The sequence below is a fragment of the Pelobates fuscus genome, chromosome 2, assembly GCF_036172605.1.
Source record: "Pelobates fuscus isolate aPelFus1 chromosome 2, aPelFus1.pri, whole genome shotgun sequence".
Classification (NCBI taxonomy): Eukaryota; Metazoa; Chordata; class Amphibia; order Anura; family Pelobatidae; genus Pelobates; species Pelobates fuscus.
Genome location: NC_086318.1, coordinates 32,420,847 through 32,444,876, shown reverse-complemented (window position 1 = coordinate 32,444,876; position 24,030 = coordinate 32,420,847). Strand labels below are relative to the sequence as shown.

Genomic DNA, 24,030 nt, shown 5'->3' with positions numbered 1-24,030 from the left:
TAGTGTGTCTGTTAGTGTGTTAGTTAGTGAGTGTGTTAGTCTTAGTGAGTGTGTGTGTGTGTGTTAGTGAGTGTCTGTGTTAGTCTGTCAGTTAATGTGTGTCTGACACTGAGTGTGTGTCTGAGACACATATGTCTGTTCATCAGCCCCAATACATACAGTAAAAACCAAAGAAAAAGCTACCTGCGCTCTCTCCTTAATCCCTATGTATATTTAAACATATGGAGATAATTTAGTTACTCCAATAGCCATTGGAGGGAATGCCCGCCTGCTAAGGTAGAACGTTCTTCTTTGGTTTTTACTGTATATATTGGGGCTGATGTGTACTGTGGTCGTTGCTGCCACCCAGGAGTGATGGGAGTGAGCGCAGGACTTATCTTTTGCATTTGTATTCACTTTTTGTATCATACAGCTAGGTTACAATGCTGCCGCCCATCCCATGTGTTCCCTGTTAAGGTTAATAGTATATAGGGGTGTGTATAAAAAATAACCCCTCTCTGTCTCATGAGATATCTTTGACAGAAGCTCAAGGAAGCAAGGTGAAAGGTCAGAGTAGGAACCGTCTAGGGGGGTCTGCCTTGACATTGGCAGGCGGGCATTCCTTCCAATGGCCATTGGAGTAACTAAATGACCTCCATTTGTTTAAATATACATAGGGATTTAGGAGAGAGCGCAGGTAACTTTTTCTTTGGTTTTTACTATATATATTGGGGCTGATGTGTACTGTGGTCGTTGCTGCTGCCCAGGAGTGATGGGAGTGAGTGCAGGATTTATCCTTTTGTATTTGCATTTCCTATGGGGAAGGCTTAATGTGTGTCACTTGCCCTGCATGCACATTAGGTTCCCCCCCAACTCTGATGTCAGAGGAGGTGGAGACAGAGGGACCTTGTCACTGCAATAAGGTGATTGAGATTTTTTTTTAACCCTTTAACTGCTGGGGTGGGGGAGGGGTTGCAGAGTGACACTATAGTGTTAGAAATACAGCTTTATATTCCTAACACTATAGTGTTTCTTTATTCAGTAAGAGAGAATAGAAAAAAAGGAATGTAATAGCCTTGTGATAATGAAACTGTCCGGGAATGGAGCTATAGATGAGACACAGCAGTCACTTTATTTTATATATTAAAGGGACACTACATGCACCCAGCTCATTTAAGTGGTCTGGGTGCATTGACTCTCTTGCACCTAGTACTGCAATGTAAAACAGTCCCAGATAAACTGCAGTGTTAACATTGCAGCACAAAGTCTGCCCTCAGTGACTGTCTTCCCTTTAATTTCCAGACAGCCGCTCGAGGCGCTTTCTGAATGGAAATGGACCTTCGGTCCGGTATCTGACGCTGGACGTCCTCACGCTCTGCATGAGGACATCAGAGTCAGATTTTTCAGGAATAGAGTAACCCTAACACTCAAACCTAAAGGAAACAGTAAAGGTACACCTACCGATACTTAGAGTGGCCGGGTTAGTGCCCGAGACAGATATATTAAATGTCTGCAAGCAGACAGAGGATAAACGGGAGACAGAAATACAAGGAATCGATAGCCAGTTCAAAATCTGGATAACAGAAAGCAAGAATAGTCAAACAACCCAAGATCAGAAAACAGAAAACAGAAAATCAGAAAACATAAGGCACCAGGAAGTTAGGGATAAATGTGTGTGCATTAGAAAATACATCATTTCTGTGCTCGCACGGCGCCACGAGGGACAGGTATCGTGTCATTCCCATAGGAAAGCATTGGTTCAATGCTTTCCTATGGGGAGGTGGGACAGAGGAAGGGGGGATCCCCGACCCAGCTGTGAATAAAGGGAATTTAACCCTTTATTTACAGGGGAGGTGGGGACGCGAGGGAGGGGAGAGGCAGGGGGAGCGATAGTGCCAGGAATACAGCTTTTTGTATTCCTGGCATTATAGTATCCCTTTAAAGGGACATTACCGTGACAACATAATCTACATTAAATCATAACCTGGGATGTTGTCAGCATTCCTGGGAGATTTCAAAACAGTAAAAAATAATATATATTTATATTTGTCATGTGAGGTTTTTGATCATATAGCTAGCTAAAACTTTAGCATTCAAGCGGACTACACTACAAATAGATTCACTTTGTTCATTAGTACAAGCTCAGGCACAAAGGAGTCTGGGAATTCTGAAAACAACATCTATCCAGACACTCAGCACACAGGGGCACGTTTACATTCTTTGTTAAGGTATTATGACCCTAGGCCAGTACAGGAGACACCAGGTAGCTAGCTGCATGTAATGAGGATATAGGACTAGGTCATAACATAATACACGCCTCATCCTATAGCACAAAAAACACATTTGGACCACTTCTCAAGTAAATACGATCTGTGTTAGTCACAGCCAGGGGAGGTGTGACTAAGGCTGCATAAACTGCCTTCCTCACCCCCCAAAAACCACTGCAGCTGTGAGACGTGACAATTCATCTTTTAGTGTTTACATTTTTCTTCAACCAGTTATGATGTATTTATAGAGTTTAACCTCATGCACCACCAGGTTAGTAATTGCACCGAGACACAACATAACTGATTGCATAGTTTCAAGGACATTGTCTCGATGAGCATGCAGAGTCCCTGAAAAGCGCAGGACATTAAGAAAGGCTTGACAGCGCAGCAAAGGATTCCCAATACACCTGCCTGCTTACATGGTCTACGGCCAAAGCTTTGACGCAATTAATTCCAGAGAGACACAACACTTATACCACGGAAGCTCTCAATGCATCATAAATTACATCAGATAATGATTGCGTTTTATAAAAATAATTGGAAACAAATGCACCAGGACGCTGAAGATGTTAATCTTCACGTAGCAGATATAACTGTAGCTGTCTTACACTGCCAGCTTATAGAGTTCATTTATCTGAATATATTTAACTGGCCGTGTTTTGTGTTCAATACGGCGTTATTGTCTTGTGAGAAAATCAATACAGGAAATATAGATTTCGAAGACTTCAGACAAGCATATCCATAGAATATAGTATAATATTATGGGATCCTACGGATATCTCTAAAACATATAAACAAAACGAATCACGGTGCAATAATGCTTGAAAAACGAGTAACAAAACACTTCTTGATTGCACTTGATTTCATATAATAATATAGATTTGAAAATGCCTCTCCTAAGGTTGCAGGGGGTATAGCTCTCTCCTAGGGACTGATCTGGGAGTCAAGCTCAGGAACCACAGTAAAGATCTTGATCCAAGATTACAAAACGCTTTATTGGCATATATAACTATAAAATCAAATGAAAGAATAAAAAATATTCAGTGCTGGAATAGGTCCTACGCGTTTCGTTCTCTGGGACCAACATGTAAAATCAAAAGTAAAATACACATGCCAAACACAGCCTAATCCCAGGATGTGTTTGATAATTGTACTTTACTGTGTGTATACAATGCGCGAAATAATCCAACACACTTTGTTGCTTAAAACATACCACGTGCACAGGCACACTATAGAACATGCTATGCAGACAGGAAAAAGTGACACTAGATCTTCGCCAATTCTAAATACACTCCGGAATGCCAGTTGGATGCATGTGTTCCATGGGAAAACTTAAAGCAACTTAGCGGTTGAAAAAAGCATCAGGGAATAGTAAATAACTCAATATGCAAATGTGTGAAAGTATCTTCTAAAACAGGAAATGTACTGTGATGGCAAAGGTATATCCCATAACTCTAGGGTAATGATGGATGGTGTTAAAGTATGCCTGACTGAAGCTGAGGACAGGACAGCCAAGAATAGGAGTAGGAAACAGTCAGTAAAGAGAGGAACCTTAGAAAGTAGAAGGAAGAAGTATGGAGTCATATCTGAAGCCAACATGTAAACCCAGTGGATCTCCAGCAGGCACCTCCAGCGGAGGTAAAGCAACAAAAATGTTAAGATATTGAGCTCATAGTCTAGCCGGCAGGGCTGGACTTACCCACCGGGATACAGGGATATTTAATGGTGGGATGCTCTTGTCCTGGGTCGGTGCTGTTCTACTGCACTAGCACTGTGTTGCTTTTGCTTGGCAATGAGCAGCCACTTAAAATACACTGTGCTGCGCCAAATGTCTTCTGCTTGTTGCTCTGCATAAATGTGGAGTGGTGGTACAGGAGGCGAGGGAGCTCCATATGCACATTACCTGCAAAGCTTCCTCATGTGCCCTATAGAGGTGCTGGAAGCTGGAATGTCACATTAATCTGGCCTAGGCATTACTACAGGGCGCACATGAGGACTAGCCATGCAGCCAATATACATATGGATCACATCTCCTTCAAGGAGACCACACTGGACCCCAGGCAGAGGATCCACTCCAGTTCTCCTAAAGGTAGGGAGACTGGGTGGATCTAAAAATCCCCCCAGAAAACTCTAATACTACAGATCATGAGAGAGAGAGAGAGAGAGAGAGAGAGACGTTCTGTGAGTGTGTGAGGTTGTGTCTGTAGTTTGTGTGTCTAACAGTGTTTTTGAGTGTGTGTGTGTGTGTGTGTGTGTGGGAAGGTGTGTGAGGTTGTGTCTGTGGTTGTTTGTGTGTCTAACAGTGTGTTTGACTGTCTGTGTATGTGCCCCCACACTAAAACCCTTATCCCCCACAATACTGCCCTATTCCAGCACTAAAGAACTTGTTTTATATATTCTTTTTTAAATGTAACGTTCCATACATTACAGCACCTACCCTTCCACACTACAGCCTATATCCTTATCCAACAATACAGCACCTATCCTCCCCTCCCATACATGTTGCATTGTATTTTCTTAGAAAGAACTGTATGTAGTAGAATTTATAGTTGATTTCACCTAATTGTACTATTTAATACAATTTGTATGTATTAAGAAATCTTCACTGTCCCCAGAAGTAGTTTATCAGAGAAAAATAAAAAACACTGGACGGCATGTAATGGTCCCAAATTCTGGACTTTCCTAACAAAATGTGGAATGTAAGCAAATGATATTCACCCTTTCTGCCCCAATCTGTATTTTGTAATGTAATATCACTCTGGCTGAGACTGGCCATCAGGGAAACCAGGGACTTGCCCAATGAGCTGCAATGGCCACAGCATCGAGGAACAGTTAGGATGTTCAGGAGAGCTCCGCAACTGGGGCAATAAAATCACACGTGTACGTGTTTTATGTATTTTCCTCCAAGGCCATCGTGTGGCGCTGTAGTTTTGTGCTGCTTCCAAAATCACCCAAAGCCCCACTCTAAGCACGGTCCACTTGTATGACTTTCTTTTCTGCAGCTTTTCAGATATCATTGGGTTACCATTTGGTAAAATTGTCTAGAGCTACTTGCAAACAAACATCACTGATGCAATGAGATGCATTTCCAAATAGCAGGAGACATTCTGCTGAATGGGTTTAGGTCAGATGATAGCTAATAATGTGAATCACAGAGGGATTTTAGGAGCCAAACATAAGAGAACTGATCTGAAAAATAACCAAACTCCGCACCCCTCAGCTCACAACCCCGTCCACGTCCTATGAAAGAGCTGTGGTGTTACAGTGTGGCACCATCTGATACTAATTACTTAAAGGGACACTACAGGCACCCAGGCACTTCAGCTCATTGAAGTGGTCTGCGTGCAGTGTTCCTATTGCGCTTAGTGCTGCAAAGCTAAACAGAGAAACAGCACTAAGTCTGCCCTCAGTGTCTACCAGACAGCCACTGGAGGTGCTTCCTGCATCCAAACAGACCTTTGGTCCAGTATCTGACACTGGGCGTCCTCACGTCCTGCATGAGGACATCAAGCATCAGATTTTTCCCCACAGGAAAGCATTGATTCAATGCGACAGAAGCAAAGTAAAATGATAACCATCACCATTCTCTGGGTCTTCAATAACTCCCAAAATGTTAAGCCAAGCCACGTGAAGACAGAGGGTGCTTGTCTAACATAGCACCCGGCCAGGTCTTCAATTCTACAACTACTGGCATGACAAGACTTGCTGAATTCTGTCTCCACCTTCTGGTTGAGAAGTAAAAATATATGTTTACCTTCATAGGTTAGGGTTATTCTATAATAAATCAGAGTTTTGAAATGTTTCTTGAATGTTGCCCAAGTGGGGTGAGGGGGGTTGACTTGAAATAGGCTGTTCATATCAGCCCAAACATTGTCATGTTGAGCTTGTTCCAATAAAAAGTCTGCAAAGTCTTAGAAAAGCTAATTCTCAATGCATCTATTACATGTTTTACTCAGTCAGGGCAGCGGAAGCGCCTCTAGTGGCTGTCAGCTTCTAAAAAACTGTAATGTTTTAAATCGCAGGATTAAAAGGAAATGGAGTGCACTGAGTGGCTTTAGTGCCCTTCTTACATTAGTGGCAACAATGGTTATAAACAGTCGCCACTGTTAACAGTAAAAATATTAATAAATAAAGGGGCTACCTGTTACCAGTGGCTGCTCACTGTCATAAAAAAAGACTAGCGACTGGGCAGCTATTGCTCTTCAGTCGAAAATGTAATAAAGGTGCAACTGGCACAGGTCCCAATGCCGCCATGGTTGGGGCACCTAATAAATTGGTAAAGTGGGAGGGACAAACTGTACACCCGTGCCCCACAAGTGGGGACTAATTAAATAGATGGGGAGAACCTAGCGTCTACCTCCAGTCCCAGGCCAGCAGTGGGGGCTAGTAAATAAAATGAACGCGGTGCATAGTGTCCCCCCAGCTACCACCTATTGGGATAATAGAGGGTTGGACGTATTGTCCATTTTAGTCCCCATCCATTGGCAACAGTGGGTGCTAATATTTCTTGATTGAATTGGGAGCCCCCCAGTGACTAGGGGTCCCCCCAACACCCTAACAATAGTGAGGGTGGACCAATAAACTAAATACCTGTAAAAGAAATGTCATACTTACCATTAGATAACTTTTTTACCCCCCATCTTCTTTTCTTAAGCCCCAAAAAAGGTAAAAAAAAAAAAACATAATGTCACGTCATAATTTTTTTTAAATTTTTTTTTTTAAAGGACAGGATGAAAAAAGAAAAAAAAAAAATACCGGCAAAAATAAAATAAAAATGATCTTTTGGACAAATGGACCAATTGCCAAAAATTCAAACCGATCTGTTTTTTTGTCCTAAAACAAATGCTCAAGTCTAGTTACCACGGCGGAGCCTAACCGCCGAGCTGGCAGGACGTGCTGAACATCAGCTCCCGCCGAAACGCAACGAAAACCGGGGTATACACCCCGAAAATCGGCGCGTCCACCAGCCGGATGGTAAGAGACAGAGTGGGGACACCCGGGGGCACAAAACGACACCAAAATCGAGCACCCCAAAGCCCGGAAACCCACAAAACGCGCCTGAGGCCTACCAGAGACTGAGACGGGGAGAGGCGGCCGCTCTCCTCGAAGACAAAGCCACGTACAGAAACCTTGGCGTGCCTGCATATCTTCCCCCCCCCCCCCCCAGGACCTGTGGGGGTCATCCCGGTCCTCACTAGACACCAGGGCTACCAACTGGCACGACCTACCAAGCCTGGGCCTCTGCCTCACAGTGATAGCTCCTCACAAGACGAGCCCAAGATGGCGGCTTGCGGCGAGAGGCACACAGCAAGCAGACTGGCAACAATGGCTGAAATAGCACCCACAGCAGCTACGAGAGGCCCACTGGAGCCTCGGTCTGCAACAAGCAACTGGACAAGCGGCAACGAGCTGAGCCTACAATATGGGGCAATACAGCAACAAGGTCGGCGAACACGAGACGCTGCTAAAATGGCGACCGTGAAAGCACAAAGTGAGCTACATGAAAACCACTCAGTCATGCCAAACTACGAAGCTAGACTCACCGCTCTCTTCGATGCCTTTTGGGCACAACTGGAGCGCCGGGCATGGCTGAATAAACAGGACACACGCTAGAGCCAGGAGCAAACACAGCACCATAACGGCCGATGCCTCACTCCTAAAAGGCACAGAGCCCCAAGATGGCGCCGCAGGAGGAGAGATCCTCAGCCTGCAGGCGTAATCATAAAGAAGAAACAAGCATCGGAGCACTGCAGCAGACCACGGGGGACCCCCGTACATCCAGGTACGCACCCAAGAGCTCTCCCCACTCTTCTTCCGGGCTGGGAGCCCACCCGAGGGTTACTCCTCACCGCCACCCATACACCCAAGGGAACAACCGGACTCCGGCAAAGCCTTGGGCCCACGACCCTGGAGATGGGGTCAATGGACTTGTGGCAAGGGTCTCCGATACGGCCTTGGGCCGAAGACAAGGGACACTCAAGCGGCAGCGCACTAGGAATAACACCAGGGGCACCTTAACCCAGAGGGCTAAGCACTCAGCGGGCCAAAACGCCCACTATAGAGAAACGGACCCGGGCCTCCATGGAGTGGTGGAACAAATAGGCAGCCCCCCACAACCAAGTAGATTGGACCATGCGTGCTACAACACAACTCCTCCATGTGGGGTGGGCTGAATAACAGCATGGACACTTGCTACGCTCGAGGCCTTGGACTGTTCCAAGTAACCGCAAGAGACACACTGTTACACCCTGAGGGTTTTACCCATACACATTTCCATGCTCCGTATTGTTTAATTTTTCTTTATACAGTTAATACTTTATGATTTCCAGCTAGCAGATAGATACATACTATGTTGCCAGCCTGCCTTAGTAATTTCACTCGTACCTATTAGGTCTAACTCCCATTGCTGTGCGCCTCTTGGTAATCCGTTTTCACTACTAGCCTAGCATGCTTAATGTCATGTTGTCAATAGCCTGACTTCATAGCCTGATTTGATTTAATATCCTGTGTTAATAGCCTGAGTTAATAGCCTGATTTAATAGCCTGATTTAATAGCCTGATTTAATAGCCTGATTTAATAGCCTGATTTGATAGCCTGATTCAATAGCCTGATTTAATAGCCTGATTTCATAGCCTGATTTCATAGCCTGATTTCATAACTTGATTTCATAACTTGATTTCATAGCTTGATCTGATAGCCTGATTTAATAGCCTGACATAATAACTTGATTCAAAAGCCTGATTTAAACGCCTGTATTAGAATCTTGTTTTCTATGACTGATTTATGAACCTGTTTTCTCAACCTGATTTATGAAAAAGAAAAAAAAAAGAAAAAAACGAAGCATCGCTATCCCAGAAATGTAATAGTTTAAAGCTGACAATGTTTAAACCCTCTACTGTAATCATACTATGCGTTTCCCTCCTTTCCTTCTGTACCCTATCAAAAATGCTTCAATAAAAGAAAGATTGACAAAAAAAGTCTAGTTACCACCTGTTTTTAAAACAGTAACTCTTAAAGCACAAAAATGGTTCCCATGCCATTTCAGAGGGTCGTGATTGATAATACCAGGCATATCACATTCATCTCGCCCCAGGTAAGTTGCCAAAATATGTTGTTTACTGTTGGTTTCCCTAGAGCTCCAAGGTCCCTTGGATACTGGAAAGATCTAATTAAAGAAGCACTTTGCAAAGACCGCAATGGTAACATCGCCAACGAGGGTCCGGTGGCTGGGGGGCAGGCAAAGGCCAGTTTAACTTACCCTACTTTCCAAGTCCCTACTTTGTCTCAGGATATCTTTTGACTGGGTGGGAATTTTTAGTGAAATTCCAACACACTCAATCTGAGTATTTCGTAAAGATTCTATCTTTATAAAATACTAACTTTGCAGCTAAGGTGACAGTGCCACTTTACGGTGTTCTACAAAATATATTTTAAAGTTAATTATATCACACTTGAAGAATGCATCTCGGAGCTAATTTTCCATTTGAAGCACAGATTGCTATGTTGTGTAATTTGAGGATCTGTTAAGAACCACAGTACTTGAGCTTTGTAAATACACATTCCTCCTGATTAATGAGACACAGAGTGTCCTGATAAACGTGTATAGTCTCTCTAACTCCTATCATCCATCAGTGTTCCAAAGCAAAGCCAGTAACCTGCAATGAATACACCACACGGGATACTGAAACCTAGGCCAGTGACAGCTCACCTTGGCACCCCAGATGCTTTCAACTCAGTTTCCCATGATGCTCAGTTAGATTGGCATCCTATGCTATCGGAGAGAGCAGTGACCAGGTAGGATTGTATACAAACCACATAACTGCAGAATTAACAGTATCACTGTCATCCAGCAAAGTGTGCCGGTCTTTTTTTTTTTTTTACACAATGCCAGGCACGTATTAATGCAGTCTGGGAAAAAAACAAGAGTTATCTCCTAGTTGAGATGAAAAAAAAATAAAAAATTTAGCACAGAAATGAAAATAGCTACTGGGAAAAAAACAAAACCTTGATTTGCAGCAGAGCCTCATCAGGATTTACAAATAGCCTTACATAAAAATATCTCTCGGAGAAAATACTCGGCTGATTTTTACGTTTTCTGTAATATGTCCATCAAGCGGCAGCCTAATATGTTGAATGTGAAGGAACCCGGATAGTGTTCTGAGATACAATTGTTATTAATTCTTAAAGGAGTCAACATATAATGTATAATAGTACAATTAATAATGCACAGGACAATACCATGGTTTATTGATAATTAATGCAACCATCACTACTGTCATAGCTACTAAATGTACTGGATTTCCAGGAACAGTCCCTCTATCTGGCATTGTATACTCCAGTCCAGATATGTCATGTAGACTGGATTTGGTTAATAAAGGGTCGCCAGGCAGCATACAAGCTCCACATAATAGCAAACTTAATGGATTAGAAGTCTGACGCTCAGAGCTATCAATCAGGCACTTTATATCCATTTTGTCCCAACTTTGTGCCACATGCAAAACGTGGTCCGAGCTTTCTCTCCTCACATGTGCAGACCACGGCTTTGCCAATCGGCAGACATGGCTCAATTCACCAAACTCCAAACTAATTGTAAAATTCAACACTCTTCTTTTCAAATAATTTTTATTAAAGTTTTACAGATTTGTATAACAACAAGAATATGAACATTGTATTGGGGGTAGGAGGGGAAGGGGAACTTGGAAATGGAAAAGAATAACCATCCAGTATTGCAATAGGCATAACAGTGTATATGGCAAAAAAATAAATAGAAAAAATTAATAATATGTTTTACATCAATGCACTTTAATAATAAATATGTCAAAGACCATATGCTGCTTTGATTTTTTCTTCCCACTTATCCCAATTGTATTTTTATAATGGGAAACCACGCATATTAGCTCTATGTGATAATTCGTGTGCCTTGTTTTCTAGAATAAAATTAAAAACTTCCCTGAGAGATGGCACATCTTGGGACTTCCAATGTCTAGGTAAACAGGATGTAGCAGCGATCAAAATGTGACCTATGATTATTTTGTCCGATCTATTAATGGACTCCGGGAGTTTTTTGAATAAGGCTAGTTCCGAGGTTAAAATGCTAATGGTTCTGTCCACTTTAATAATTAGGTCGTGAATCAATTTCCAATATTTAGTTAATTTAGGACAGAACCACCAAATATGGGCCATATTGCCCACACCCCCACAATCTCTCCAACACCGGTCAGAATACATATTGTTCATGTTGTGCAGTCTAGACGGGGCCAGGTACCAGCGATATAAAATTTTGTAATGATTTTCAAAGTGGTCGGTGCAATACGAAATACCTTTTAAAGCTTTAAAAAAACCGAACCATTCTTCTAGATTGTACTGGGCACCCAACTCCGTCTCCCATGACAACATATGTTTTAATTTTTACTAGGGGCTTGGCGTTATAAAACGAGTATCATAAAGATATCATGCCTTTACTAGTGGGGCTGCATAAAAAAAGCTTTCTCCAATGGAGACATCTCAAGCGTTTTATAATTTTTATCTGTTTCAGGTACCTTAAATAGTTCTTTCAATTTGTCAATGATTAACATACAATCCAATTCACATACATTCGTTAATCCATACTTAAGTTTCAATTTTTCCAAAGAAAGAATAGCATTGCCGTGAAAAAAATTGTCAAGATTAGTTATAGAGCATTCCTTCAACAGTTCTGTTTTTAAAGATGGAATATAATCCTTCAATAGCTCAATTGGCATTGCTCTATAAAGGCTGGGAGAATGATCATTTTTAAAAACAATATCCCAGGCCTTAAGTGTAGTCTTGGTAGATAAAAATAACTTTGGAATTCCAGGTCTTTTCTTAGGATTTAACCAAGGTAATTCTGACAATCTAACCGGTAAAATTTTTGATTCTTCTATTTCCATCCATCTGGGTTTATCAACCTGATTATTAAAGCTCACAGCCACTGCAGCGTTAGTGGCGAAATAATATTTGCGGATATCGGGAACACCGATACCGCCATTCGATTTGTGGTGCTGCAAGGAAGTGAGCTTCACTCGAGCAGGCTTGTTTCCCCAGATGAACTTCATCATTGTCGAGTGAACTTTATTAAAAAATGATAATGGGATGGATAAAGGGATGGTCCTAAAGAAATATAGAATTTTTGGTAGTATCGTCATTTTAACAGATGCGACCCTCCCCAGCCATGAAAGTTCCATTCCGCCCCATCTCTCCATCTCCTTTTGTAGGTCCGACCATGCTTTCCTCAAGTTGTGATTATGCATATTTACAAAATTTTTGCATAAATTAATGCCAAGATACTCCATATAGTCAGCTCTCCAATCAAATAAATATAATTTCTTAAGGGCAATGGTTTCCGAATTTTTTAAATGAAATGGAAGGGCCTGAGACTTAGACTCGTTTAATTTGTAGTACGATATCTCGCCAAATTGAGTTAAAATGGCTCAAAGATTCTTTTGGGTTTTTGACAGCTAGAATTATATCGTCTGCAAACAAGCCAATTTTGTGTGCGGATTCTTTAACAACAATTCCTGCAATTTGTGGGGTTGTTCTAATTAATTCAGCCAGGGGTTCTATTGCTAGAACAAATAAAATTGGAGATAAAGGGCACCCCTGTCTCGTCCCATTGGTTAGAGAAAACGTTTTGGATGTGAAACCGGAAGCTGAGACATGGGCGGAAGGTGCACAATATAGCGCCTTAATTGCTGTGATAAAGGATGATGGTATGTTGAATCTTTCTAACGTTCTCCATAAATATCCCCAATGTATCCTGTCAAACGCCTTCTCTGCGTCTAGAGATAGAAGCAATGAAGGCGTTTTGGTCATATTTATGTGCTGAATCAAGTTTATGAATCTTCTAGTCCCGTCGGGCGCCTGTCTATCCTTTACAAAACCCACTTGATCCTTGTTTATTAGCAATGGGATTAATTTGGTTAATCTATTTGCGAGAACTTTAGAATAAATCTTTGAGTCATTATTGATTAGAGAAATGGGTCTAAAATTGTGGCATCTATCAGGAGTTTTTCCCGGTTTTGGCAAGGTGACTATTCGTGCGCACAAGGACTCCTCTGGCATCGTTCCCCCGGACTTATAGGAGTTGAATAATTTGGTCATGTGGGGAATTAAAATTTCTTGAAAAGTTTTATAATATAAAATAGTGAATCCATCGGGACCAGGGGCTTTTCCGGATGGCATAAGTTTGATCGCCTCAGCTATCTCTTTTGCTGATATTTCACATCCTAAGCTTTCTAAGTGTCCTGGAGACAGCCGAGGCAATGTCACTCTGTCTAAAAATGTATCAATGGTCGTTGCAGAAGGCTGGGTAAGGTTCGAATCACATTCTAAATTAAAAGGTTTACTATAATACTCTGCAAACATGTCACTGATTTTAGTAGGATGAAACACTTTTCGCCCCTGATCATCAAGTAAATACGCTATTTTTGATTGTGCATTTACTTGCCGGAGTTTAGATGCCAAAAGAGTAGAGGCCCTGTTGCCTTTTAAGTAAAATGTTTTCCTGAGACGTCTCGCCATAAGAGATGTACGATCTAAATGAATTTTGTTAATTTTAGTCTTAATTTCTCCTATCATTGCTGATAGGGAAGACGAGGGGCCAAATTTATTAGCCTGGTTCAAATTGTACAGTTCTTTTTCCAATGCTCTTAAATTATTGCTATTAAGTTTCTTCAGGTGAGACGCTCTAGAAATAAAATGACCTCTTAACACAGCCTTTCAACACTCTTCTTAACGGGTATATGCGGTGACAGACAGGGTTTATAACAAAGACAGTTAATCTTGTGACTGACTCTTTGCCTACATTTCCTACTGTGTATTTTATAAAGAAACTGCTGAATTAATTAAAAAAATAAATGAGGTAATAGATTGTATTTTAGATAATGTTGGCAATTTGTTTTGCCAGCAGGACTGTGGACCGTAGTTGGAGAAATCGTAAATCAAACCAGTATAATTGGAGATCAGCATATTACTATGGGGTTTTTGTTCAATTTTTCCCATGAAAACATTGTACTTGTAGCTTTCCTGCAATAAATCACACTATGACACTATGGGTCAGTGTTAGCAATGCAAACCTTTGGTGCTAGTTTACCAGGATTCAAAGCTAAGAATGATGGGAAGTGTAGTCCAGAATCACTGCAGTACCAAACACTAGACACCCCCGGCAAAATCTAACTGCTGCCGGCTCGCTTGTTTCGAACTGATTTTGTGCTGGCAGCAATATCTGGCCTCCTTAAAACATAGAGAGACTCTGATAAGAGAACATGTTTGCAAAGTACCCCATGGCGGCCAGCTCCTGAAACTTGCATTCCACATTGGGCTGCAAGCTGTGACTTTATCATTCGCACTGAGGCCATTTTTCCAGCACACTCAGGCCAACATGCTATTAATAGTACAAAGGGGCAAAAGTGTATAACATCCTAAAAATACAAACAGCTCAAATTGCCACAGGACAAGGAATGAACTATAATTCTGTGTATAGCGCAACTCTGAGGCCCTAAAACGTTCACACTGTGAATGGTATAATATTAAACTGACCTGCTTTTATACATGGTTGGCCTTAAAGACATAGCACCATTGTTACCGCTCTCAAAATACGCATTGTCCGTAGAATAGTGGAGAGACGCAAAAATCTAATATTCAATAGGTGCTGTATTTTGTGTAGGTGAAGGACTCTGGTTGGCAGTGCACATGCCTGGCTGGCACTGACTGGTGATCTGAATTCACCATCATTTTTAAACCAACCTATACATTTTAAAAATATTGAAATGTATTTATTATTTATTTTTTTTTTTTAAATAGAAACACTTTATTATTATTGGTTTTGTGCATTAATCAATCCCTGGGAATGACCCAAATAAACAATATATAAAACAGCTGATCATTGCAATTTTTCTACCGCTCGTTCTCTGTTTTCTAAGTAATATCTGAGATCCTGTGTGTAAATTGCAAATCAGACCATTATTAGACAAAATCGTGAAAGCTCTTATTGTCTTGTGTCTTACAAAACGTTAATGCGACAATATATTCAGAATATAGATGAGTATGCAATTACACATTTAGGATTTGTTTGTTTTGAGTGATGCTTTTTAACAGAACTGCTGTGATGACAATCGTAGCCAATAGGAATCGTTCCTCACTCATGATGTCACCGCTGACCCGATTTAAAACAGTAGTGACTCACTTGCAGTGTGTTCTAAATGCATCACAGGTATTTTTATTAACTTGTTTGGCGCCAATAAGGCACTCAATATATATCATTCATTCCTTGAGAAAATGACACGTGGCAGCCAGCATAGGGAGACAATGAGATATTAAAGGGACACTCCACTTCCAAAATACAACTAAATAACAATCATTGTTTAGTAGATATACCCCAATGATTTTTTTTTTCATTGGGAGTACATCTAAAATAACTTGTAAAAGCTGCAGTTCTCTTATCTGCAGCCTTTGCAAACCCTTCCTTTCTAACCCCGCCCAGACTTTGAGGCTGTCCAATCACAGGCTTCTCGATGCAGCTCAATGAGAAGTCTTTGCAAGGCAGGTGCTCTGGGCAATTGGCTGCTTTTTGAGATTAGCTCCACTGAGCTAACCAAACCAGGTAGTAACAGGACCAGTTGTCCCAGGGTATGTAACCAGGTTAATTTCTAAAAGTGCCAATCTTGTGAGTTAAGAGTAATAATAAATTAATACTGATAACATACCTTGCTTTCTTCGTCTTCAAACACCGACTGGTGGACGTTGCAAGCAAAAAGTGCATTAGGGAGATCATTGAAATCCGTTATACCCTGAAAATCTTCTTCGGTCAAGTACCTGGTCAAGTCCTTGTTTCGATGCATAGGATAGAGAAGTAACAATTCTCCACCCCCTACCACGCAGGCAAAGTATCCCGTATGTCTCATCCCGATGAAGAAAGATGCTCCCCTCATCCCTAAAATAAGAAGAAATGGGACATTCAGTGCTTTATATTGGAGTGCTGGTGTGACATGCGTTCTTTTGGTCGTCGCCCCCCCTGGCCCCCCAAACACCCAGAACACATTTGAAGATTCTTAAAGACGGGAGCTATCTAACATCATTTAGTGGTGTGGAGAGGTCTTGGACAACTATATATATATTTGATGGGACTTTCCTGTGCAGCTTAGTTTTGATCTGTTATCCAGAAATTTTTGTGTATGTCGTAGATTTCAAAGTTGGATTATCATCTGCTTTAACTTACACGGATCAGCCACAACATTAACCCCTTAAGGATGGAGACAATTGTCCAAGTTCTGCTCAAAATAAAACCTGGAATTTTAGCTATATGTTTGTTTCACCATTATTTACATCTTTCATATTAAGTGCACCCACACTTATTATATATTGTTTTGTTCAAGAAAAACAGAGCTTTCATTTCTTATCAAATCGTTATATATGGAACCCAATTTAATATGCTTAAAATCTAAAACGTGAGGAATTAAGAAATGTTATTTTTCAAGTGCTGCATGTAATGTTAACAGTGAATGTCATAATACTGTTAGCTTGTACTCCAATAAATTACACATACTTGTATGCTTTTTTTGTATGCTAGGTTTTATGGGGTTTTGGAAAGTTACAGAATTAAATACAGGGCTTGCCCATTTCAGTTTTTACACATTTGCCAGATTGGTTTGCTGGGCCTATGTTGCATTTGAGACCGTATGGCAGCCCAGGAATGAAAATGACCCCATCATGGCATACCATTTGCAAAGCTAGACCACCCAGGGGTATTCAAAATGGGGTATGAACAGACTTTTTTAGTAGCCATTTAGTCACAAATCCTGGGCAAAGTTAGTGTTCCTATTTGTTTTTTGAATTTTTCACAAATAGTCAGCACTTTCACTGATAATATCATCGTCATGATATGTTTTACTGCTCTAAAACACTTGTATTTGTGTTCAACAATGTCTCTGAAATACAACAGTATCCCACATGTGCAGGTTTTATGGGGTTTTAGAAATTACAGGGAAAAGTATAGGGCTTGCAAATGCTAGTCTTTATACCTGGAAATTTGACAAAGTGATATTCTGGGCCTATTTTATCGTTGACAAAGTATAGCAGCCTGGGTGATAACATTTCCTCCATCATGGCATACCATTTTCAAAAGTAGGCAACCCAGAGTATTTCAAATGGGGTATTTTGAGATATTAGGTCTAGCCACTTGCTTGGGATTGCTTTATATAATTGGAGACCGTCCATTCTTTAGGCTTGCCTGTTACCAGAATGGAGGCCACACAGGGATACAATATACACTGAATAAAATTATAAATGCAACAGTTTGGTTTTTGCCCCCATTTTTCATGAGCTGAACTGAAAGATCTAAGACTTTTTCTATGTACACACAATGCCTATTTCTCTCAAATATTGTTCACAAATCTGTCTAAATCTGTGTTAATGAGTACTTCTCCTTTGCTGAGATGATCCACCCACCTGACAGGTGTGGCATATCAAGATACTGATTAGACAGCATGATTATTGCACAGGTGTGCCTTAGGCTGGCCACAATAAAAGGCCACTCTAAAATGTGCAGTTTTACTGTATTGGGAGAGTCTGAAAACCAGTTAGTATCTGGTGTAACCACCATTTGCCTCATGCAGTGCAACACATCTCCTCTGCATAGAGTTGATCAGGTTGTTGATTGTGGCCTGTGGAATGTTGGTCCCCTCCTCTTCAATGGCTGTGTGAAGATGCTGGATATTGGCAGGACCTGGAACACGCTGTCGTATACGCCGACCCAGAGCATCCCAAACATACTCAATGGGTGACATGTCCGGTGAGTATGCTGGCCATGCAATAACTGGGATGTTTTTTTTAGCTTCCAGGAATTGTGTACAGATCATTGCAACATGGGGCCGTGCATTATCATGCTGCAACATGAGGTGATGGTCGTGGATGAATGGAACAACAATGGGCCTCAGGATCTCGTCATGTTATCTCTGTGCATTCAAAATGTCATCAATAAACTGAACCTGTGTTCGTAGTCCATAACATACGCCTGCCCGTACCATACCATGATCCCACCACCACCGTTGGCCACGCGGTCCACAACATTGACATCAGCAAACCGCTCACCCTCACGACGCCATAGCATGAGCATCCTTTAGACGGTTTATAATCTTGTTAAGTGTAGCTTGGTGTTTTCCTGCTTGTTACAGCGGCCATTAGATTTGGGTGGACAAGTCTGCAATTTTTAAATTTACTCCACTGACTGAGGAAAATGTTGATCCTTGTTAAATTTGTGTAGGGTCTGCCAGTGCACCTTTCCTCTCCTCTCCCCTTCCTCTTATTCCCTTTTCTTTAGATTCTTGCCTGAGTATAAAAAAAACTGAGGGTAGGTAACCCCCCCTGAATGATGTACATTTATCATTTAACCCTTCTGCTCATTTCACTTGTTTCATGTACGTATGACTATTACAGTGTTTTTCTGTAACCTCTGCGGGTGTATTGATTTTGTATTCTATCACTTTGTGACTTAATAAACAAAAATATCAGGAATGTGGCAATTCAAACAAAAATGTATTTAACAGTTCTTACTGTTACCATTTCTTGATTCCAGTATAGAAAATGGTACTGTATATATAGAAGGCGTATGCCTGAAGTTGTGGGAGGGATTTTAAGCCTATTTAAACCCAGCAAACCCCTTACTCACCTGTCTTCGACGATTTCGGAAATTCCCTCCCACCACACCCTCTTCATATATCATTATATCTGGGTGGGCCCTCTTTTTGCAGGCCTAACCTCGCGTCGGTTTCGGCACACCTCAAACGACTCTTATATATTATAAACTACACACACTTTAATGTGCGCCCCTTCCATAATTCCGTACACAAATATATATATATAAACCGCCAAACACCACCCTGCAGTGTTTCTGGTGTCAGGAGTGCTCTGCCCCCCCCCCCCCCCACATTGTGGATTTAAGTACTCTGACTGTTAGCATATAAATGAGTAGCCAAGGTGAGTATCCAATACTTAAGCAGGGTTGCAGTTAGTGCCTGCCTGTCATTCAGTGTTCTGCAATGAGCATCCTGATGTACACAAGGTTCACAGGGTAACAATAGACGCCAGAACAGCGCATTTCAAGATTCACCATCATTAAACAGTGGCATGATACTTCTCACAATTTTTATATTTTGCGAGTGTAGCTAAGCAGTTAGTTTGTCAGAGTGAGGTTTAGTGAAAAAATAAATAAAATAAAGATGCTCGGTGCCTAACCCCGCTAGATCAACTTTGCTAGTATAGGTATACTGCGTTAGCACGTTTTGTAGTGTAGCGATAGCCGACCACCAAGCTAAGCACCGATACTTTGTGTCGTGGGTGTTTAGGTTAGGAGGTGTTAGGAACACAGGTTGGTACCACATTAATGGTACCCAAACATTCTGCGTGCTGGGTGTGACTGTCATAAGGCAATTACAGCGCAGGTTAAAGCGCAGGTTTAATTAAGGTTTTTTCTTATAGCAATAGAAGAGATGCAGTGTTTGGCTTTATAGACAAAAATAACAAAGCCATGGTAAGAATTTGCCTAGTGTGAATTGCGGACAACAGAGTGCAGTTCCCCCATGCTTGATAGTTGTTATGTGTAATGGTGGAACCGTGCTAGGGTATATACAGTGAAGGGGATATATCGGTCAAAATGACCCGCAGCACTAGACCTTCCTACTGTGTGCTGGTTTCGGGACTGGGGCAGGGAGGGCCACCAGGCAATCGAAACTGATGGTTTATCTTTATGTTGTCATATACTAGCCTACTAACCTTTGGGTACCATTAATGTGGTACCAACCTGTTCCTAACACCTCCTAACCTAAACACCCACGACACAAAGTATCGGTGCTTAGCTTGGTGGTCGGCTATCGCTACACTACAAAACGTGCTAACGCAGTATACCTATACTAGCAAAGTTGATCTAGCGGGGTTAGGCACCGAGCATCTTTATTTTTTTATTTTATTTTTTTTCACTAAACCTCACTCTGACAAACTAACTGCTTAGCTACACTCGCAAAATATAAAAATTGTGAGAAGTATCATGCCACTGTTTAATGATGGTGAATCTTGAAATGCGCTGTTCTGGCGTCTATTGTTACCCTGTGAACCTGTAAACCTTGTGTACATCAGGATGCTCATTGCAGAACACTGAATGATAGGCAGGCACTAACTGCAACCCTGCTTAAGTATTGGATACTCACCTCGGCTACTCATTTATATGCTATCAGTCAGAGTACTTAAAGCTTAGCCTGTTGTCTCGTTTTTTTTTTGTTTTTAAAGACATATGTTTATCGGGTTCTCTTTCCATTATATACTTAAAAATTGTGGCTAGCAAGTCATCATAATTAAAAATATGCCATTTCCAAATATTTTAGCACCACCAGCCTAGCATTGTTAAGCGCTGACCTTTTCACTTTACTCTCACGACTTTGCTGCTTTACCAAGCTGATGATTGTTATAATTATATAAAACTGTGCGATTCCTCATGCCACTGTTCAACCTAAGTGTATTCTCAGACACGCTGTTGTGGCGTATGTCGTTGCTATGTATAACATGCACAACAAAAATAAAGAATTTAAAAAAAAAAAATCTCCAATTATAGTCACAGCCTGGCCATTTTAGCCTAAATTGCAATTCGGATTTTAATATATTACAATTCATCACTCAGTGAATAAAGCTTTCCATGTATCTTTAGCAGTATCCCACCAGTCTGAGGTTGATGTGAGCAGTAGTCCACTCCCTTGCAAGTATAAAAATAAAATAAAACTGAGACTATGCTCTGCCGCAATCAATATTCAATGAATGAGCACATGCGCAGCAGGCAGCGTTTCTCCCTGGATCTACACATGGTTTTAGTTAAATGCTGATAAGATCAGCACTGCAGCCCTTTACACTCTGTGCTGGGTTTACTTAGAGACAAAGTAATTACTGAACTCTTTCTCAATCTTTCCTAGATTATATTTGGGTCTGGACTATTTAAAGGGATTCTGTAATGTAAGAAATAGAAATCTGTATTGCTTATACTGTAATTCTCCCCCCCCCCCCCCCCCCAAGAGGTGTTTCTCTATATGCAAGCACTGAGTCAATGCTTTCCTAACGGGAAGGCCTATTATGCGCCCGCCATGCATGCGTATTAGGTTCCCCCTCGAGATCATGGCAGAGAAGGCAGAGTCAGCGCTTACAGACGTTGATGCTGGAATCGAATAAGTGCTTAAAGGGTTATTTAATCTTTTCATTAATCATTTCATTGTCACAGTGGGTGGGGGTGACAAGGGCAGAGGGACACTATAGTGTGTTAGGAACACAGCTTTCTATTCCCAACGCTATAGTGCTCCTTTTTGAATATATGTTTAAATCCCTAAAGCTACAGTGTTTTTAAATACTTTAAATACATTTGATTCACCATGTTTCCTTGGGGACTGACACATTATTTACAAACTGTCTGAACTCTCTGCTTTTCCTAACGCACTAAACAACTTCAACTATTTAAGAACTCCAGGCACCCAAACAGTGTGCTGTAGTGGTTATGGTGCCAGGAGTGAACAGTTTGATTTCTCTCCTGGGGTCAGCCTGACGCCACGTCTCACCATCTCTCAGCAGACAGGACAGCCAAGAAGCTCTTACTTAGGGGCCACTGTTAGCTCTCCTAGGCTAGGCCCTGCTGGGCCCAGGGCTAGCTCATTGACTCAGAGCGTCAGCTGATCGTTCTCAGAGAATGAGATCAGCCCTGTGCTGCCCGAGAGCATCTGGCTCTACTGAAGGCTGTAGTGGAGGCGGGGAGCAGCACCAGGCAAATCCCAGCTTAGAAGTCAAATAGTTCTAAAACAGCTTGACTTTTCACCCAGAGAGCTACTCCTGTAGTGATTATGGTGCCTGGAGTCTTCCTTTAAGGATCTACATATTGATTTAACTTTTAAAAGGTCCTCCAGTTTACAACAATAATGCTCATAAAACTTTATGTAAGTGCACATTATATACTTATATATATGTATGATTCACTGCTTAGCAATGGAAAGTCTAACTGTTTAGAGGTTAAATGTCAGGCTGCTCAGCACGGTTCCAGTTTGAGCCCTTTGCTGAAGTGAAGGTAAAGTTCTAATCCTGGAGAATAATCCCCATTTACAAAGAGCTGAGACCTCGCAGAGATGAATAGAGTTTCATTTTAACCTTATTAAAATACCAGAGCTGTGCCACAGGCATTCCTCTCGGTATTAGGTGTCTAAGCTCGGTTTTGTTAGTAAAGAAACAGTCGGTATTCTGATAAACCTGACACCCAGATCTGATACACACTAGTCTTCGGGGCTAGCTCAAAGTCTAGACCTGTTCAAGCAAAACCGTCCAGTGTTTACAGTGCTCAGCCTGCAGGGACAGGCTATACACTCCAGACCCACTACATTAAGCTGTAATGGTTCTGGTGTCTATAGTGACCCTTTCTTGTGCAGCGCTGTACAGTTGGAGAATGTGTGTGTACATCACTGCTATGGTTAACACCAAGTGCACATGTGCTCATACAGAACTTGTTGATGCCCGTGTATGCATGAGTGTGCCCGGGCATTAGACTGGCAAAGTCGCCCCAAACATGGAAGTGTAAACAAAGTGAGTACGTTTTGTACTTACCTCTACTGGTTTATTTATCTCTGTAATTGTTGCAATACTGTATAGTGGGGTGAAGGAAAGATATACTGTCACTGTCATTCTGCTTTAAATGGACACTCAAGGACAAAGCCAACCCATTCTATTTGTTTTAGTCCATGCACCATAACCACAGCATTATGCCACAGTAGTTATAGTGCTTGGACTGTCTACTTAAGTTAAAAACAATTAAAAATGGGTATAGTTGTACCCACAAGATAGTAACATGAGCTAATAATGCTATGGAAACCAACATATAATACATTGCCGTGTGAAAAGCAAAATGGAAGGTGACATCACAGCGCTAAAAAAGGAAACAAGCCGCGGTCGGGATTTCTGGATTAAATGCATAACACGCAGGCCTATACCTGGACATCCCGCGATTGTAAGCAGAGAAGACAAAAATGCCATGCACGAGACACCCTACGGATACTATCTATCCACGCACTATCACAGGGCTCCATTTATAATCGTACCAATATATCGTCTAGTAAATAATAAGGAAATTGAAAAATATAGCATCAACTGCTTCACTACCAACCATGTACACAGGACGTCACTATCACAAAAAGATTCCAAAAAAACATTTGTGATCAGCTTTAGTGATGAGTGCTGATACATTGTAATACAGTTGTGTATGGGGGGGGGGGGGAGGGGGGGGGGTGGTGGAAGTGAGAGAAATTCCCCCCATTCCTCCCCCATACACAACTGTATTACACTATATATTACTCTCGTTCTCTAGATCTGTGACTAGATGCCGCCCATACTATCAGCTGGTATTTTCCTTGTTTATTTCATTTGTCTTATACTCTGTATAAGGGTGTGTTTTATTTTTATCCAGTGGTGTTGCGAGGTCCCCTTCTTAGCTCCTGATTCCCCTTTTGCACCCCTCTTATAGTACTAACTAATTTCTGTTGTGCACCGGATACTAGACTGTGACTATAAAGCGAGGTTCCACAATCATGATGCAGATTTAACTGTTTAGATCTTGTCAAGCGTTCACCTATGGCAATCCCACTTAAGGATGCCAAATTAGGGAGCTAGCTACTAAGCAGATAAAAGATCAAAATCCAGAAAAAAGTTTCCTTAATTTGGCACCTATAGCATTTTAATAGAGAGCTCCATAGTGTAGCATCC

The 24,030-nt window shown here is 41.4% G+C and overlaps 1 protein-coding gene across 2 annotated transcripts in view; it reads right to left on the bottom strand.

The window, feature by feature from the left end:
- RCAN2 (regulator of calcineurin 2) overlaps positions 1–24,030 on the bottom strand; it is a 92,054-nt gene that overhangs the window by 61,977 nt on the left and 6,047 nt on the right. For both annotated transcript variants that reach the window (XM_063442061.1, XM_063442059.1), the window contains exon 2: positions 15,969–16,195. In XM_063442061.1, the coding sequence (XP_063298131.1) occupies positions 15,969–16,193 (225 nt within the window). In that variant the 5' untranslated portion in view covers positions 16,194–16,195. The remainder of the gene's footprint in view (positions 1–15,968; positions 16,196–24,030) is intronic.